The 19,921-nt window shown below is 48.5% G+C and overlaps 1 protein-coding gene and 1 long non-coding RNA gene across 2 annotated transcripts; both read left to right on the top strand.

Moving 5' to 3' along the window:
* Positions 1-7,762: 7,762 nt before the first annotated feature.
* On the top strand, positions 7,763-9,297 carry LOC120674529 (putative E3 ubiquitin-protein ligase SINA-like 6). Its single transcript, XM_039955696.1, has 3 exons — positions 7,763-7,863; positions 8,251-8,500; positions 8,542-9,297. The coding sequence occupies exons 1-3, from the start codon at positions 7,763-7,765 to the stop codon at positions 9,295-9,297; spliced, it is 1,107 nt and encodes a 368-aa protein (XP_039811630.1).
* Positions 9,298-11,664: 2,367 nt separating this feature from the next.
* LOC120675558 lies at positions 11,665-12,409 on the top strand. Its single transcript, XR_005675391.1, has 2 exons — positions 11,665-11,933; positions 12,133-12,409. It is a non-coding gene; the product is annotated as an uncharacterized LOC120675558 (long non-coding RNA).
* The last annotated feature ends 7,512 nt before the right edge of the window (positions 12,410-19,921 follow it).

The following is a 19,921-nucleotide window of genomic DNA, read 5'->3' as shown; positions in this document are numbered from 1 at the left end:
TCCCGTCCGTCTTTCCCGTTCCCGTTTTCGTTTCTGGCAAATAAAAACAGGAACATGAATGGTTAGGAGGTTTTCCCGACCGTTCCCGACCGTTTTCAACCCAATATGTTTGGGCGTAGGATTAGATAGCTGGTTTTCTAGCAAATCCATGGATGGCGTGGATAAAACTGTGGTCAAGTATGAAGCAAGCTCCAAACAAAGAACTGATTACCTAGTTTTTTTTACTGGTTTTCTGTGTATAGTTCTATAATGTTCTCTCTCCTGAAGCACACTCCCCCCCCTCTGGCCGTGTTTGGTTACTACATGATTTTTTTCCGCGCACGTTTTCCGAAAAAAAATCTCGTATGCATGGGGTATTAAATGAAGTTCATTTGCAAAATTTTTTTAGGGATAAGTGTAACTTTTCGAGACAAATCTAATGACGGTAATTAATTGATGATTTGCTACAGTTATGCTACAGTAATTATCATCTAATCACGCGGTCAAAGGTCTCATTAGATTCGTCTCGCGATTTACACGGGAGTTGTGAAGGTGGTTTTGTAATTAGACTTTATTTAATACTCTAAATTAGTGGTCAAAGGTGAAAAAAAATTCCATGAAATTCTAACCAAACACGGCCCTTAGTGATTCTCTCTGGTACAAACTTTCTGACAGATTTGTACCTATTTTTCAGAAGAATTGGACGAAACATCTAAGGTTCAAAAACCATGGAAATTTGAACTAATAATCTGGATGAAACCAAACCATATCAGGAATACTAAAAGGAAGAATTAAGACGCGGCCTTGGAGAGAAGTTGATCCGGTGTTAGTACTAGTATAGCTGAAATTGAAGCAGGAAACTTAGGTAAAACTAGAACACCATACTTCATGATAGGAGATGTTGGTACCCTGTAGTAAGGATACACACTCTTACTGCGGCAAGACAGGACTCGCATAGTGATCCGTAACTACGCCATAAGGGGCGGAGCAGCCGGGCCCCACGGGTCAGGCTCTGACCTCACCGGGCCAACGGCCCCAGACCCGCTCCCCGCTCTGGGACGGGTCCGGTGACGCCACGTGTCCCTGAGGAAGGGAAGCTCCGAACCAACAGCCGAGGGCCCGGACCCCCCTTAGGGGTCCGGGACCTCCCGCGTCCATCCGGACCTCCCACGCGCGAAGAGCCAACATACCGCCGGGGGGAGTCCGGAGCCGCCACGTGTCCCGCAGGCACAGGCGCGGGCGCAGGGCCCACCCACATGGTGGAGCTCCCACAATCTTCTTCTCCGGGCTCCCACAAGGCAAGCTTCGCGAGAAACACCCCGATCACCAAGATCGCCTAGGTGATGCCAATCACCAAGAGTAACAAGCTAAGGCCTTCACTTGAGCAAGAACCGATCACCAAGAACGGATGCACACTAGCTTCTCTCTACTCAAGTCCTTAATCTTGCTTCTTGATTGATTGAAAACACAAGTATGTGAATGATGAAGCTCAATGTGGCTCTTGACTATAGTATGAGTGTATGGATGTTGCCTGGTGTCAAGAGTGGGCGAAATGACCCATTGAAGGGGTATATATAGGCAGCTCACACAAATAGAGCCGTTGGAGAAAAGCTGCCAGAAAACTGCGTAGCGCCGGTTAATCCGACGTCCCTCCAATAGTCATCGTCGGTTTAACCGATGAATGTAAACTGCCACTTCTGAAAACTAGCCGTTACCACTTGGGCAGATTAACCGACGTATCATCGGTTTAACCGGTGAGTGTAGTTGTCCACTGATCAACTGAAAAACCAAGTCTCTGGACAACTGCACCGACGTTAACTCAAACCTATCGTCGGTTTAACCGGTGAGTACAACTTTTGAATTCCTCTGAAAAACCATCTCACTGGTCAATTGCACCGACGTCTTGATTTAAACAGTGTCGGTTTAACCGGTGTATAGAACTTGAAATACCCTGGAAAAACCAACTCTGGACTAATGCACCGACGTTAATTTCAAACATGTCGGTTTAACCGGTGTATTGAATTTGTCCAGACTCTGCTGACTTCGTTTAACCGACGTATAGAAAATTGAGAGCGTCGGTTAAACCGGTGTATAGACTTTTTCTGATTTTGTCTTTTCTGATTTGAGTCTTGAATGAAATCCAAATATTCTTGAGATATAGTTTGAGAACAACTTATTTGAACTTCTAGAAACCTGAGTGACCATAGTGTGCATCCATTTTCAAATGATCATGTCCATGCTCAAGTTACTTAGCCTTAACCCCTCTTAATAGTGCGATCACTACAAAACTATAAAACCTATACTAACCTAAGTGTCCTTCTCAACCTTATGACACTTAGGACTAGAAAGATCCTTAGTCTTGACATAAAATTGAGTTGAATACCGAGATCACCTTTTTGAATAATGAAATTGAGGGGCCTCTTTTGACATATGACCAAATGAGCGATAATGATCTATTTAGCTGCACAAACCCATTAGTCACAATAATGGTTGTTATTAATCACCGAAACATACCTTGAGGGCCTAGATGCTTACATTGTGGTAGGTTACTTGTCATTTGTTTCTATAGATATTATTGATGTGAACTTATTATGTTTGTGGGTTCCATAATGCTCGTGAAATAAGGGAAGTTCTTGCGATTTTTTCCGTGATTTAATGAAGGACAAGTTACGTGCGGTAGGAGTTAGCGGCCGAGATCTTGCCGACGATGATGACGAATACACGCTCGAATAGCTCAAAATAGGTACCTGGAAAAAAAAAGTGCCTGGAAAAAAAAGTGCGTGTCGCCCCCCCCCCCCACGGGCGACAGACCCTGTCGCCCGAGGGGTGGGCGACAGGCCCCCCCTTTTTTTTTCCTCCAGGGACTTCGTTGCAAATTTGAAGAAAAAAAATTACACTTTGGGCCTGTCGCCCTATGGGAGGGCGACTGGGGTATATTTTTGAAAAATTTCAAAACGGACATATATTTTTGAAATTTTAATTTTTTTTTAAATATAAAAAAGAAAAAACCGCCTCCCTCGGTTCCAAAAGAAAAAATGGTCGGCCCTGGTCGTTCGTGCGCCTCAACGGCGGCGACGTCCTGGAGGAATGGCCAGGCTATCACTGTCCCGGGTGTCATGTGCTTCGGCCCGCTCCCCCAGAAGGACGCCGACGAGCTCTCGTGCACCATGGAGAATCGGAGATGGAGCCTGGAGGTGAGTTCGCTCTGTCGGCGTCGGGCACACCGGCACGGTGTGCCTTTCGCCCCGCCAGCTTGAGGGATTCCTGGCCACGGGGTCTCCCTTCGTACCGGACGCGTACTGGGGCTCCACCAGCACCGTCTCCGTCAGGGTTCGTGTCCTGCACCCGCCCGGTGTTTTCCACAGGGGTTTGGAGATGAAGTGCAATTCTGTTTAATTTCAAAAAAAAAGTGCAATTCTGCCCGTTGTGCTTAACTTGCGTGATTGCATCTAGCTTCAGAATTGCTCAAACCACATGCAGGACTAGTAGTTGTTTGCATTGCATCGGCAGAAACTGTTCGCGCTGCTCTGAAATTTGTACACCTATACAAATTATTAGCGTTACTTCCCTGGGACCATGGCTTAATGATTTTTTTAAGGGAAACAGAAGGAAGAATAAAGGTGAAAACCAATTACAATAAGAAAAGGAGACAAAAAAAAAAGAAAAGAACTAAAATATAAAATGCAAAGGGTTCACTTTGATTACACATGAGCTCTACACAATAGTGATCCAATCTTGAGCAAACCGCTTGCCCTTAACCTCTCGCGAAAGAAAGGAGACGCCGCCGCTGCCGCCTGCGGCCCCCGTTCCCTCGCCTCCGGCCTCGCTGCCGGTGGTGACGAGGAACGGGGGTCCGTCTCTTCAACAGATCGCTTGTCTTCGTAGGGTTTTGTCGAGTCCACCTAGGTCTAGGGTTTGCTCGCCGTCGATGTTCGGCGGTGGAGTTAGGTTTTGCCGGAGAAGTGTGGCTCCTCTGCGGCTTGCTTTTCCTAGCGACGCCGGCGATGCGGAAGCGACGGCGGCGCAGCGGAATAATTTCTCCCAGCCTCTTCTATTCTCCGATGGCGATCTACTCCGACGTCAACGGAGAGGCTGGGGAGACCTGTCAAGGTGTCGAGGGCCGGCACATCGTCGTCTTCTTCAGGTGATGATGTTGTTGACACTGTTAATCTCGAGGAAGATGATCTTTGGTGAAAATCTGAGCTTTGCTCGGGTTGCCGGCGGTGGAATCGAAGGATGCGTCGTGGATACGAGAGTTGGCCGATGCGTCTGGGAGGCAGTGTACTCGGCTGATTCGCCTAGAAGTAAGCCCTCCTCTGCGGCCTCCACCTTGTGGAGTTTGGCTCTGGTGTCCGACAACGATTGGGAAGCGGCTTCGGCGGCGGTGACGAACGGATCTTTGAAGGCTTCGAGGAAGATGAACATGAGTTTTGGACTTCTTTGTAATTTTCCTTTTCTTTGGGGTTCTGTTTGTGAAAGGACTGGTGTAATGTGTTAAGATCAATATATTTTCCTTCTAAAAAAATAGTGATCCAATCTTCCATCGCCTGCACCATGCTCGGTTTGGCCCTCAAGGTTACCAGCCCAAATTCTGATTTGAAGCGTTCTCTACCACTGGGTCCACATTATTGAAAAGCCAATCATTCCTTGTGGTCATTCCAAGGAGAGATTGGTTTTTTTTTTGCAAAGGAGAACAACTCAGGAAACATTAGTTTTGGGAAAAGGTCATTCCAAATATCTAGCCAGAACAAGGTATACTAAGGCCCTGTTTGGCAGAGCTCCGGCTCTGGCTCCAACACGGGCTCCAGCTGGAGCCCTGCCAAACGGGTGCTCATGCTCCGGCTCCGGGGCCGGAGCCCCACAAATCACGCTCTCTGGAGCACTTCGGCAGAGCGGGAGCCAAAGAAAGGTGGCTCCGTGCGGCTCCTCCCGTCCTTGGATGCCCTTGTCCTCGCGAGGCGGTTGACAGCGGACGGAGGGAACGAGGCGCGGCGGGGGGCGAAGGGAGCGAGGCGTGGCGCGCGGAGGCGGGCGGGACCGGCAGCGCGCGGAGGGGGGCTGGACCGGCGGCACGCTGAGGCGGGCGGGACTGGGCGCGCGCCCCCGCTGGAGTTTGAGGAGGCGGCGGCGGGGCTGGGTGACGAGGGAGTCGCGAGGAAGGAGGAGGCGGGTGCGGGCTGGGCGAAGGGATAGGAGGGGAAGAGGAAAAAAGAAAAAGAAAAGAAAAAGAAAGAAAAGAAAAAGAGGAATTTAGACTTTTTACAATTTCAGTCCAGCAGGTGAAGCTGTTTTGCCAAACATTTTTCAAAACGGCTCCAGCTCCACTAGAGAAGCCGCTCCACCAGACGCTGTGTTCGCTTGGCTGTGGCTGATGGCTGGTGCTGATTTGTTATGAGAGAACAATACTGCTGATTGACTGGTAGCTGGTGGCTGGTGCTGATTTAGTATGAGAGAATAGTACTGCTGGCTGGTTGGCTGACAAGCCAAGCGAACACAGCGAGAGTAGCCGGAGCCGGAGCTGTTTTTGAAGGAGCCGGAGCCCTACCAAACAGGCCATAAACTATCCATCCTTCACATTGACTTTGGCCAGCCGGGTTGCTGCGGTTCAATTTACGTGGGCAAAACTTGCAATTATATTCATATGCTGGGATCTTGCGATGCAGGGAGCAAGATGGACATCTTGGTGAATGCGTTTGATGGCAATAACGTTGGCGGTAAATAGCCTTTACAAATGTAGCAGCTAGAAAAGCATTTGCAACAAAAAAAGAAGAACCATTCACTTCTAAAATCGTGCGCATAATAATAGTTGCTTGATATGAATAAAATATAGGAGAATTGCATAAGGGGGGACATAAATGGTTTGTTGTAGTTTATTGTTAAGTATTCCCTCTGTTTTAAAATATAGGTAGTTTTGATTTTATTAGATTTATAAATTTTGTTATACACATAGACATACATTATTATATCTGGATGTATAATAAATACTAAATACTATAAATCTGAAAAAAGTCAAAATGATCCACATTTTGGACTAGAGATAGTAGGGATAACTAAATCAGAGGAGCTTATTGCCCATGGTCGTGTTCATGGTTGCTGTATTTACTAGTTACCTTCAAAAAAATTAAGCGGGCAGCGTCCAGTTGGGATGCTCGTGTTCTTCCCGCGATTCCAATCCAGCACGCGAGCGCCAGGGAGCGTCCTCGCGCTCGATTTTCCGACCGCGGCCCTGCGTGACTCGCCGTCTGTTGCGTGTATAGCATTTCGTGACTTTAATTTCTTTCCTTTCATGAGTCCACGTGATCAAGCAAGGTACATTATCTCTTTTTTTTCTCTTAACCATTTATCTTTGTCCTCCTCTTTAGACTCGGTGGGAGGGAGCGACACAGGTATTTATTTTCTTTTTTCATTTCTATTTTTTTCCTTCACATTCCATTGACAACTTTTGCATGAAAATCATACTAAAAGATTATACCGAGACTTGTGTTCCGAAATTGTATGATAAATTTGAGCGTAAAAAGTTATACGAGAAATCTTCCAGATAACATCTTTATACAATTTATGCTAAAATGTTGTCCTCTGTAAGTTATATTTATAAAAGTATACATTAAGTTATATATGTATCATGAAAGTTGTGCTAAAAATTGTATTTCAAGTTATTACGAAAGAGTTGTATGTAAAAGTTATGTACACCATAAAAAGTTATGATGATAATTTTTCCTTTTCAGTTGTTCTCTTTTTTTTTATGTTCTATTATGTGTTGAAGTTCTCTTGACAACTTTTTTTTTATAAAAATTGTTGACTATTTGTACTCAAAAGTTGTATGATGAATTTCATGCGTAAAAAGTTGTATGATGAACTTGTGTAAAAGAATTTGTACGAGAAGTCTCCCTGATAAAGATAACATTCTACAAGTTATGCTAAAAGTTAAGTATAAGTTGTACTAAAAAATTATTCCTCAAGTTGCTAGAAAAAAGTTATACGTAAAAGTTATGTATATCATAAAAAGTTATGATGATTATTCTCCACTGAAGGCGCGCAAAAATTATACTAAAAATTTATATTTACAAATTATAAATTTCCAAAAATAGAAAAATGCAGAAAAAAAAACTTTCCAAAAAAGGAAAGGTCGCTGCTGTCGGAGATCACGCGCCAGGAAGCCTCCTGGGGCGCGCGCGGACTAGCATGGCCCTGTTCTTCCACACCGTGGCTTTGAGCAAACACAATATGTGCCAGGGATTTCCAGTGGTTAATTGAGCTTGATAAAATGTTTCCAGGAATTAGCTTAGCTACATGCCTTGTCGATCGTGCCGTCTCATGATTTGCCACGATACTCCTAGGAGCGCTACAGTACCGTAATAATCCTAGGATTCTACTGCCCTAGATTTCTGATGGGGTCGGTCATATCTTCTGATTCTGATTGATGCATGTTTGTTCAGAATCAAACGGAATTTGGAAAATATTTTTTAAAAATAAACGGAATTTGGAAACATACCAGCATGAATGGAAACCATATATTACTTGGCAAAAACAGAGCCCATTTTTCGAACGGGATAAAAACAGAGTCCTTTGCTGACACGGGAAACAGGAAAAGAGTCCGAGATGGAATCCTTTCCGGAAAATCAGGAGTACTTATCTTATCCGCCACGATCTCCTTCAAAAAACCAATCCGCTATCTCCAGGGACCCGGGCTATAAAACCTCCAGCCCGGGCGAGATCTTCCTCCTCCAAAACATCAAACCCCTTTTCGCCAGCCGGGGGCGCGAACGATCGAGACGCCGCCGAGATGAGCATCATGGACGGCGAGAACCGGAGACCCTCGCGCTGGGACGGCCCCGCGACCAGGCGCAGGCCTGGGAAGGCGAAGCGCGACCGCGACGTCCTCAGGTCGCCGTCGTACCTGGCGTTGTTTAACCATGGGGTCTTCAGCGACGACGAGGAGGGCGACCGCCGCAGCCGCAGCCGCAGCCGCAGCCCCAGCCCCGCCCGTAGGCGTGCGCGTACCAACCGCTACTTCGACGGCAATGGAGATCGTCGGCGTGTTAGCCGCACCCCCAGCCCCAGGCGTCACCGTGCGCGCTCTAACAGCTACCGCGGCGAGGAGGACGAAGACGAATCAGACCGCAGCCGCAGCCGGAGCCGGAGCCCCAGCCCCAGCCGTCGTCGACGTTCGCGGTCCAACAGCTTCCGCGGCGAGGACAACGAACCAGATCGCCGTAGCCGCAGCCGCAGCCGCAGCCCTAGCCCCATTCGTCGCCGTGCGCGCTCTGACAGCGACCGGGACGAGTACGACGAGCCGGATCGCCGCAGCCGCAGCCCCAGACGTGGTCCCTCGCCTCGGAGTTGCCGTAGCCGCAGCCGAACCCGCAGCCAGGAGTGCGAGGACAGGGGTTGCTGCCGGCCGAGGCCAGCAGACGTCTACGCGCCGCCACAGGACAACGACTTCTACGTGCGCATCGAGAGCCCGGACCGTCTGTTCAAGTGCGCCCGTTGCCGCGACCTGCTCTCCTCTACCGTCTACGAGGTGACCCATCGATCCAAACCACCATGCCTTACTATTTCTAGATAGATTTTCTCATCTTTCCTAACCGTCGTGTCGTCGTCGTCGATTTGCAGTGCGCCTCGGGTCACGTCACCTGCGCCACCTGCCACGGCTCTGCCAACGGCGGCGAGGGCGGCCATCACAAGTGCAGCCACTGCGGCTCGCCGGACTACGGCCCCAGCCGCGCCGTGGCCGACTGGCTGAGGTCCGTCCGGTTCTCGTGCCCCAACTACGAGCAAGGCTGCCCGTCCTTCCTCCGGAGGCACGAGATGGAGGGCACCCACAAGGCCACCTGCCCCTACGCGCCGGTCTTCTGCCCCGTCCGGAACTGCTACTTCCACGGCGGCCCGGCCGACGAGCTCGAGCGCCACCTCACGTCGCACCACGCCTGGGACGTCGTCGCCTTCCGCTACGACCAGCCGTTCAGCGTGCGCGTCCAGCCGTCGTGGTCCCTGCTCCGCGCCGAGGACGGCGAGATCTTCCACATCCGCGCCGAGGTGGAGCGCGGCTGCACCGCGCTGTCCATGATCCGCATCCGCCCCGAGAACGCGGCCGCGGCGGAGTTCACGTACGAGCTGAGGACGGCGGCGGCGGCGGGGCTGCAGCACCGGCTGCAGATGCAGTCGACGGTGTGGGCCACGTCGCTGGGGCAGGGGACGGAGGGCACCAACCCCGTCTGCGTCACGGTGCCTGACGACATGCTTGAAGGACCCGAGCAAAACTCCGTCGAGGTGCGCGTCCACAAAGTGGCGCCCGCCCCTGCCCCTGCCAGGGACTAGTTAATTAGCCATGTTTAGCCAGCATCATCTCGCATGATTCATCGATTTTGCTCTGAATTTACCCATAGCAACTTAAATATCTAAGTTAGGTCCAGTTTGAAACACGATTTTTTCTCTATTCATTCATGTGAGAATTCAAATGTTCTCATCGAATTACTATTAAAGTTTTTTTCATGCTTCCAGTTCAAAGCCTATTCGTGCTTTTTTTTATGTGTAGCTGTCTCAGTTTCTTTCATCCCACTATTAAAGGAAAAAAAGACTTACATACCCGTGTGGATTGTCATGGTTCTAACCTGAATTCAAAAAATTCCAACTTTATCTTGAAATACAACATTTCTAACATTCAGGCTGCAAAAGAAAAATTAATCACGAAATCAGAATTTGGAGCTAGAAAGAACCCAGTGAAGGGTTATCTTGCGTAACAATAATCTGTGTTCCAAACCGAGTTTAAAAACTGCCAACTATGATTGATATCACGAAACTTAGAAGAAAGTTTAAAAACTTCCAACTATGATTGATATCACGAAACTTAGAAGAAAAAGCTAAAGATATGTTATTTATCTAGGGGGTGCATATGCACCCACGAGAAAATGAAAAATCAGTGATTTAGGGGCTGGTCGGCCCGTACCTGCCTACCTGGGAGGGGGCCTAGGGCAGCCGCCCCGCTCGCCCCCCTCAGGGCCGGCCGGGCCTGCTCTTGATTGGAGCAAGAGCTACGCGCAGATTGGAGCAAGAGAGGCAGCATGAGGAAGGCCGAGCCATCCTCGCCTATTCCAAAGGGCACTCACATCAATTAAACCTACAAGCTGTGAATCACATACTACCTGCTTCCTTTTTCATTGTCAGGTTCTTTTTGCTAGAAATAAATTTCTATTAGAATAAAATGTGATTAGATCTGATTCATGTTTAATTAAGGTTCTGGATGCATGGTTAGATCTAAATCATGGTTAATTATGTTTCTGATCATGCAATTAGATTTAATCTAATTCGGTTTAAGTCAAGTCTTAAATGCAATCATGCCTAAGTAATGCATCAGATTAAGTTAATGTCATGATTAAGTTAACTAATTAATATTAGGGTTTACGATTGCTTATTGTTTTCCCCAAATTAGCCCACTGATTAAGTTAAATTCAGCAAAAATTAGCACTTGATTCATGCCTAAGTAATGCATGATTAGAGTAATGCATCAGATCGCATCAAGAAATCCCCAAATTTCATGAACCCTAACCCTAGGTGAATCAGAATTTGGAGCTAGAAAGGACAGTTCTTTTCAGTGAAGGGAATTTGGAGCTAGAAAGGACAGTTCCCCAAATTTCGTGAACCCTAACCCTAGGTGAATCAGAATTTGGAGCTAGAAAGGACAGTTCTTTTCAGTGAAGGGTTATCTTGCATAACAATAATCTGTGTTCCAAACCGAGTTTAAAAACTTCCAACTATGATTGATATCATGAAACTTAGAAGAAAAACTCAAGGTATGTTGCATTTAGGGGGGTGCATATGCACCCACGAGAAAATGAAAAATCAGTGATTTGGTCATTTGGATCAATTTTTCATATATGTACCCCCTGTTCTAAGTTTATGCATGACAAATGCACCCCGGCTAACTTCCTCTGATTTTGCTACTGTGCATAGCGGCCCCATGCTTGTTGAAACTGAAATCATTCTAGACCATTACTAACTTTAAATCTTGTATTATTGGGATAAGTACATTGATGTTATCTAATAGACAGTCTTGTAAAATACCACATAATTTTAAGATAATTTAATAGAAAACATATATAATAAGTTGTGTTTTAAGTTGTGTCGAAGTAATTATTCAATCTCTTAATTTTTGTATGGATAAACAAACTTGTATAATGGTGAGAAAGTGGTGAATTCCTAAGTTTCGCAAAACAACCACATTGTTTTCTCTTCTCTGTATCATCAAAAATTCTATGTTAATCTGCACTGGATAATCTATAAGACTATTTGCTAATCTACACTAGATAGTCTATAAGACTATTTATGTGTAGCCATGTACTTGATATTACAGATCGTGTTGAAAATTCTCTCCCTCACTTTATATTCAAATTTCAATTTCAACTTACTCGTATTGTTTGAATAACAGAACAATCGGTTTTTTTTCTCGGATAAGATAAGAAAAGGTGGTAAGGCAAACGCGTTAGCGTCTTTCGAGTGGCAGCAATCCGTTGAGTATGGCGTGGCCGCTGCCGGGCCTTTTGGGCCATCGCGGGCTGTGAAAAGAACGACGAGGCCTCGTTGGGCTAGATCTTAGGTTGCATTGCAGATTACGGCCCAAAATAAGCATATTCAAACAAGCTACCGGCTGGTACTGTCGATCCTTCCGTCCTTATCCTCTACCTACATCATATCGAGGCGGAGAGGAGGCGATTGGCTTCTCGGCGTCGATTCCGCCGGTGCCTCCTCGCCTCCGGCAGCTGTTCCGGCGCCGGAGATGGGGAGGGGCTGCGGGGTCGGTGGCCGATGTATATTACCTATCCTATTACCCTAGGGCTTGCTAGGTTAGGGTTAGTATTCTTTGTTTTGGTGCTGTCAATGCGAAGTCTAGTTTCCCTCCATGGTGATGTGGATGAAGGCGACGGAGGTGGCGGCTTCTTCTGCATCACAGGTTGGAGGTATGTTGTCCACTTATCCGAGGAATAGGGTTGGTGTTTGCTTTCTCGCTGCGGCGGTCTTTTCCCCTTTTGGGTTGCTCTATCGGCCGATGACTCGGGGTCGCCTGCGTCGCTTGAGGCGGCTATTCCTGGAGCTTTCGGCGATGCAACGGCCAATGGCCGTCAAAAACTGCCTGTGCGTTCAACGTTCCAAGTGCAGATCGAAGCTTTCGATGTGCCAATCGTTGCGGCATCAAAAAACTTTAAAGCTTCTTCGTCGAGATGGGGACCGGTTTCAAGATGCAAGCTCGTCGTGTTCATCTGTCAGCAGAGGTGGCCCGATGAGTGGTGGCTCCGATCGTCGTTGATGAAGATGACTAGGTGGAGCTTACAAGGACCTACATGTATGTTTAGTTTTACCTGGGGACGTCTTTGTAAGCAATGGAATGTAGCTTGTTATATAAATAAATGAAATACAACTTGGTTTCTAAAAAAAAGCTACCGGCTGGTCTTGCTAGCGATGCGCACGTGGTCTGCTCGTGCTGCCGCGCCAAGCTCCGGGGGACAGGTGCCATGTTGGAACCAATGATCGACGAACGATCACAGGAACACGAGACATATACACAAGGATTTCCGGCGACGAACGCCACGGCGACGAATGCCAGTATCTTGGCCTGTTATTCACTCATCTCTGCTCGGCTCGAACCGAACGAAGTGCATACATGGTTGTTTTATAGCCGCAGCTCCTGGCAACTAACTCCTGCGATCACGCGTGCGCACGTACGCACGAGCTCCTAGCGATCCGGTCTTCTCGTACGTGAGCCACTGCTACAACCACAAGACCTGGACGCCCTCCAAACTGATCGTGAGTGCATGCCTGGATGCTCTGCAACTACCTCACGCAAACACCGCAACTATCTGCATGCCTACAACGCACTAATCTACGGACTAAACCATGCAACGCACGCACACGCTAACTATCAAACTGACTCGAAACAAACTCAAGTCATGATTATCCTAACAAACTCCCCCTAATCATGACTTCCATTGCCGGAGTTGCTGCAGCTCGCCGTCGTCTTCATCGCCACCGGCCGCCGCTACGGCCGCCCGACCGGACTCAGCCATCGCTGCATGCCTCATCTCCACACGTACGCCGCAACCTTCTTTTCAGCGACACACGCTGTTGTTTGTTCTCCAGCGGCACACGCCATCTTCCGCAGCACCCACTCAGTGTCGCCATGAGCCACTAGCTCGCCCGAACGACGCGGCCTCCTCCATGCGGATCGACGCCACGCACCTCCATCTTCTACCTCAGCGACACACGCTGCAATTCCAGCTCCGGCGACACAGACGCCACTGACCGCATCAGGCCGGGCAGGATCGACACACGATCCACTGCCACAGCGCCACCATTGGCGATCACGCACAGGCCGACACACTGCCCGGCGACCTCGCCTCACTGCCGCAAGCGCGCTCCTTGCTGCGCCAAGCCACCGCTGCCTTGCCGGTAGCACACACCGCTGGCCGGTACGTGTGCCGCACCCGCGCCGAGCATCACACGCACGCCATGTCGCAGCCCTCCAAGCCGCCTCGCGCCGCCGCTCACGCCGTGCGCCACGCCTGTGGCGCCCGTGCCTGTGCCCACGTGCCGCCACCGGCGACTCGCAGCACGCCGCGCCCGCGCCCTGCAGCGTGCTGCAGTGCAGCCCGCGGCTCTGCTGGACGCCCCGCCGCCGGCCGCCTCCCCTCTTCTCAACCAAGATCTGATACCAATTGTCATCCCAAAACCAGGAGAGTTGGCCCAACCGGGCGCACACCCGGAGGAAGTCCTGCTACATCCCAAAAGCTAGACCAAGAGCTGAGAGACTCCCCCTACTTTTATGTTGGTTCAACTGTCCCCCCACAACCAATGTGGGACTAATCCCAACAATTGTTGGAACCGAGGATCGACGAACGATCACAAGAACATGACGAACACATGCAATTGGCGACGAACGCCCCAGCCACCGAACGACCTGTATGTTGGCTGTTCTCTATTACATTTTGACTCGGCTCTTGTGATCGTTCGTCGATCCTCAGTTCCAACAATTGGTATCAGAGCTGGGTCCGCAATCCTCTGTCCCCATGCACACTTGGGTGGTGTAGGCCCGAAGCCCAGTGGACCGTGGGTGTGAGGCCCGTGTGTGCTCGTGTGTCGGGCCGGTCAGTGGTGGACCTGCGGGTGTGAGGCCCATATGTGCTCGTGTGTGGAGCCAGTCACTGGTGGACTGTGGTGTGGGCCCAGTCAGTGCTAAGGGGCACCAATGTGTGAGGGGGAGATTGTTGGGATTAGTCCCATGTTGGTTGTGGGGGGAGAGTTGAACCAACATAAAAGTGAGGGGAGTCTCTCACCTCTTGGGCTAGCTTTTGGGGTGTAGCAGGACTTCCTTCGGGTGTGTGCCCGGTTGGGCCAACACTCCTGGTTTTGGGCTGACATGCCACATGAGCTCTGCCAGCCCGGCCACCGCGTGCTCCACCCACTGCCGCGCGGGTGAATGGAATACCTAGAATTTGTTTCCGGAGTTCTAAATCCTTAGGTACCACCAGCCGGTTCTTAAACCATAAAACACCCTCGCCATCTAAATGGAAGCATGCCACTCGAGGGTCATTTTCTCTGAGTCTTTGCCTAATCTTTTCCATGCCAATATTGTCTTTCTGAGCCGCAAAAACTTGATCTCGAAGAGTTGGAGTGAGGACAATGTTAGCAAGAGTACCCTCAGCTACAATAGCCAAATTCATCTTCTCCATTTTGTGACACAAAGTTTCATGCCAAACTGTAGCTGAGACGCAGTTGCAACTTGCCTTGCGACTCAATGCATCGGCAACAACATTTGCCTTGCCCGGGTGGTAATGAATCTCCAGGTCATAATCCTTAATTAACTCTAGCCACCGTCTCTGGCGCAAATTCAGCTCGCTCTGGGTGAAGATATACTTAAGACTCTTGTGGTCTGAGTATATATGAACATGATTGCCAAGAAGATAATGGCGCCAGATTTTTAATGCATGCACCACTTCTGCAAGCTCCAAATCATGAGTAGCATAATTCTCCTCATGCCGCCTGAGGGCTCTCGAAGCATAAGCAATCACCCGCTGTTCTTGCATAAGGACGCAGCCGAGGCCCGTACCTAATGCATTACACAAAAATGTCCAGGCCAGAGCAATATCTGGCTAAGCCGAAGGCAGGAATGAGAACACGGCCAAAACTCGTACCTGATGCATCACAGTAAACACCAATAGGACGAGTAATGTCCGGCGGAGCCAAGACAGGGGCCGACGTTAAAAGCTTTCTCAACGTCTGGAAAGCCTGATCACATTTGCCGTCCCAAACAAATTTCACCCCTTTCTTAAGCAATTCTGTCGTGGGCCTAGCAATTTTGGAGAAATCCGGTACAAACCGGCGATAATAACCTACTAGCCCAAGAAAACTCCGGATCTCTGAAACAGGCTCTGGAGTCTTCCAATTCAATACGTCTTGAATTTTGCTGGGGTCCACAGAAATACCCGCCTCAGAGATAATATGGCCCAAGATTTGAACCTCCTTGAGCCAGAAATCACATTTGCTGAATTTAGCATATAACTTGTGCTCTCTGAGACGCTGGAGAACAATGCGAAGGTGCTCAGCATGTTCTTTTTCATTCTTGGAATATATAAGAATGTCGTCAATGAAAACCATGACAAACTTATCCAGCTCAGGCATGAATACCAAGTTCATGAGATACATGAAATGTGCCGGAGCGTTTCTTAACCCGAAGGACATCACCAGATATTCATAAAGTCCATATTTGGTAGAGAAAGCCGTCTTATGAATATCTTCGGCTCGGATTTTGATCTGATGATAACCCGAGCGGAGATCAATCTTGGAAAACACTTTGGCCCCGAATAACTGATCAAACAAAATATCAATCCGAGGAAGTGGATATTTATTCTTAATTGTGACGGCATTCAGAAGTCTATAGTCCACACACAACCTGAGGCTTTGATCCTTCCTTTTAACAAAAAGTGCTGGACAGCCCCAGGGCGAAGTACTAGGACGAATATAGCCTTTGTTGAGAAGCTCTTGCAATTGCTTCTTTAATTCCACCAGTTCATTGGGTGGCATCCGATAAGGTCTTCGGGAAATTGGTGCCGTTCCCGGTTGCAATTCAATTGCAAATTCAACATTGCGATCCGGTGGCATCCCGAGTAAATCCTCCAGAAAAACATCCGGGTACTCACACACCACTGATATGTCAGCCAAAGCCTTGCCCTCAGTGTGATTCACAGTGGAAGTGGCTAACTCAAGGTTCTTTAAAGACAAGGTCATAGACCCATGGTCAGATGGTTTTATGTGCACAGAATGTGCATTAGTGTCTAAAAGGACTCCTTGTTCCTTCATCCAGTTCATGCCAAGTATAATATCCACTCTTTGAGTTGGGAGTACTATAAGATGTGCTATAAATTCTTTTCCTTGTAACTGGAGAGGCACTCGCCTGACAATTTGGTTGGTAATTAATTGACCCCCGGGCGAATGAATATTGTATGGATTTGGCATGTTTTCTATTTTCAATCCAAGTCTAATGGCGCACTCCTTGCTAATGAACGTATGAGATGCCCCAGAGTCAAACAATATGGTGACGGGATGATCGTTTACAGAAAACGTACCCGCCATCACTGGAGCTCCCTCAGGAATACCCTCGAGGGTGGTGTAGTGCACTTGCCCCGGCTTGAAATGAGTCACATTCTGCTTCTGGCTCTGCTGACCGGACTGCTGGCCCTGCTTAGGTGGCATCGGACAGTTCCGTGCAAAGTGACCCGGCTGCCCACAGCTGTAACACGGAAACAAATTAGGGCGCACCCCCAGCTGCTGCATCCAGACCTTCTGCTCATTCTGCTGAGGGGCAGGAGGCCTGACTGTCCCCTGTGGCTGAGTGTACTGAGGGGGCATGTATCCCCACTATTGTTGTGGCTGGTGCTGAAAGGGGCACGCTGCGGGCCCGACTGCACTAGGCGGAACCACTGAGGAGCACTGCTAGAAGACCCCACTGCCGGTGACTTTCTCTTCTTTTTTGCTTTATGAGCTAGATGGGCGTCCTCCTGAACGATAGCCCCATTGACTAGCTCACTAAAAGTGTTGAATTGGAACATTGCTAGGCAATCTTGGAGCTTGCTGCTAAGCCCCTGCCTGAAGCAAGCCTACTTCTTCTCATCCGTGTCCACGTGGTACCCGGCGTACTGTGAGAGCGTGTTGAAATTCTGGGCATATTGCATCACGTTACTGTTGCCCTGCTTCAGAGCCAAGAACTCTGTAAGATTCCTTCTGATCACCCCTGCGGGAACATGATGTGCCTTGAAAGCTTCTTTGAACTCCGCCCAAGTGAATCGAGTGCCAGCAGGAAACATGGCCACGTGGTTGTCCCACCACGTACGTGCGGGACCCCTGAGCTGCTGAGCTGCAAATGCTGCCTTGTCCCCCTCATTGTATAGGTACAGAGTCAACTTGGACTCTATGGTCTTAAGCCAGCTGTCGGCCTCCAACGGCTCGTCTGCCTTGTGAAACAGTGGCGGCTGGATCCCCAGGAACTCCTGGTACCCAGGAACAGGTGGCGGGTGGTGTCCTGGCCGTGGTGCTGCCTCCTGCTCCACAAGCTGACGGAGGAGCGCCGTCTGCTCATCACGCCCAGTAAGTATGGCCGCAATAGCCTGAACCAAATCAGGAGGGTTCGGGGGTGCCGCCATTCTGCATTTAACCATGACAAGATTAGTTCCATCATTCAGTTTAATTAAAACAATCCCGATAGTAACTAATCTTTCTATTCATGGCACAATGCAGAATGTAGAGCTTCAAAACAATTCTGGATGATGCTTGCAGGCGGGGCCAGGCGGTCCGACTTGCTCAGTTCAATCGGTCTGACCGGGTTGTCCTGGTCCAGCCGAAAAATGTATGGCAGACCGTCCGTGGTACAAGGGCGGACCATCCGCAATGAAAGAATTTCAGCTCACCGGACCATCCGCTGCCACTTCAGCAGACCGTCCGCTTCACATTAAATCTACCCAACTCAGTTTCAAATAGGTCTGCGTATTTTTCCTTAATGTCCGGCGGACCGTCCGCGGGTCACGACCGGACTGTCCGCTGAACATGTTTTGAACTACCAGACAGTGTCTTTGGCCCGGCCGACGATACTTCTGTAACACTTCACAGCAAGTCTATGAAACCTTACGACCCGAACTTCGTCTACAAAGGTCCTTAGGGCCATAAACTCGCACTCCCAACAACTCCTACGAGACAAAGCCCAAAACACAACAAAAAATATGATGCATGCTGTCCCTACGCAAAAACTTCATTTTTATATTTTTGGAAAACTTGAAATTAGTCATGCCTGTACCACCCTCAGTGCGTTTCGGCTCTGATACCAGCTGTGACGGAACCGCTAAATTAAAACTCTAATTAAACGTAATGGCCGTCATTTGAATACACCCGGCGCATTAGGTTAACGGCTTAATTTGGCGATTCTTTCTCAACCCACGTCCCGGTCGAAATAACACCGATAGTCCCACGCGAAGGTGGACACAGATGGTACAAAAACGACATACATTTGAAAATAAAACAATATATACAAGACTCAACCGCAAGTTTTACAACCAAGTTTAAAACATACATAATTTACACACTTTGTGTTACTGAAACTAGGGTTCAAACAGAGGTAAGAGTCAACGACTACCACACTTATACGCCGAGGCGACCCCTAACTAAGTGTCTGGCTCCACAACCTCCCATCCCTCTGCATCCCGACGGATGAACTTGATGCAACAGGGACAGAAGTCTACGACTGAGTGCCCTGAAATAATATTTCAACAAAAGCCCTGAGCAACTAATACTCAGCAAGACTTATCCGACCAGTGGGTATAACCTAGCCCACATATCTAGACATGCAAGGCCTTTGGCTGGTGGTTAATTTGTATAAAATAGCGACTAAAGTAAATCCTTAATTTCTATATTTTAGCTCCAGATTCTATATAAATTAACTATAGTCCAGTATTTGCTCAAACCAACTATAGCAATCATAGAGATGCAATCCATAATAATTCAATATGTTAATTATCATATGTATAAAAATATACTCATCATTCCATCATAACACTACGATACAACGCAGTGATCAAGGTGCCCATATCCGAGAGCGACTGACGGCGAATCAATTCGATTTAACCTTGTAAGGTGGACCTAACCAACACGGCACGCAAAAGCCCCGTCGGACCCCACGCACCAACCCTTCCCCTCCACGCCTCGAACTACAGAACCGCCCTACCTACATATAGTCAGCCGAGCTCAACGAGAGACCACAAAAAGTAAACATATGCATTCCGTTTCTCCACGACTACTCGACTCACCCTAAGGGGTGGTGATGAAGTTCTGTACTTTCGAAGCGAGACAGTACTAGGCTTACCGGTTTCGACTATCTCCTACTCCCGGCATGCGGTTAGTACAGTTCAAACATGATCAGCAGGGCCGACAACGGCTCAGTCCTTAACCGACACAGGCGGAACTACACCTCTCCCGCCCGGTCTCAGATTCTATTCTTCCTTTCATTCCATGACTTCCATGCCAAGATGAGTAACTCATATATGGAAACATAAAAACATCCTATATCTCGCGAGTAACCAAAAATTACTCGACTTCTACCGAACCCGATTTAGTATAGCATTTCTATCGTCCTATACATACTAGTATAACTCAAGGAAACCTAAGGTTCATGCAACTAGGGTTTCAAACAACTCTTAAACATAATGCACAAGTAATAAATACATATCTAGGTGTCATAATTTAAATTAATAGGATGTGCACCGGGGCTTGCCTTCAGGCTGCTGCTCAGAGCTAGGGTTAGATGGGCCTTGGGCCGGGTTCTCACGCCTCTCCTCCTGGGCTTGCTCCGGCTGCTCCTGCGGTGCCGCAATCACCTCGAACACGACGTCCTCAAAGGCGGATGCTACAC

Source organism: Panicum virgatum, chromosome 5N (genome assembly GCF_016808335.1).
Source record: "Panicum virgatum strain AP13 chromosome 5N, P.virgatum_v5, whole genome shotgun sequence".
Classification (NCBI taxonomy): domain Eukaryota; kingdom Viridiplantae; phylum Streptophyta; class Magnoliopsida; order Poales; family Poaceae; genus Panicum; species Panicum virgatum.
The sequence above is the reverse complement of the archived record's forward strand: the minus strand, read 5'-3'. Positions and strand labels throughout refer to the sequence as shown.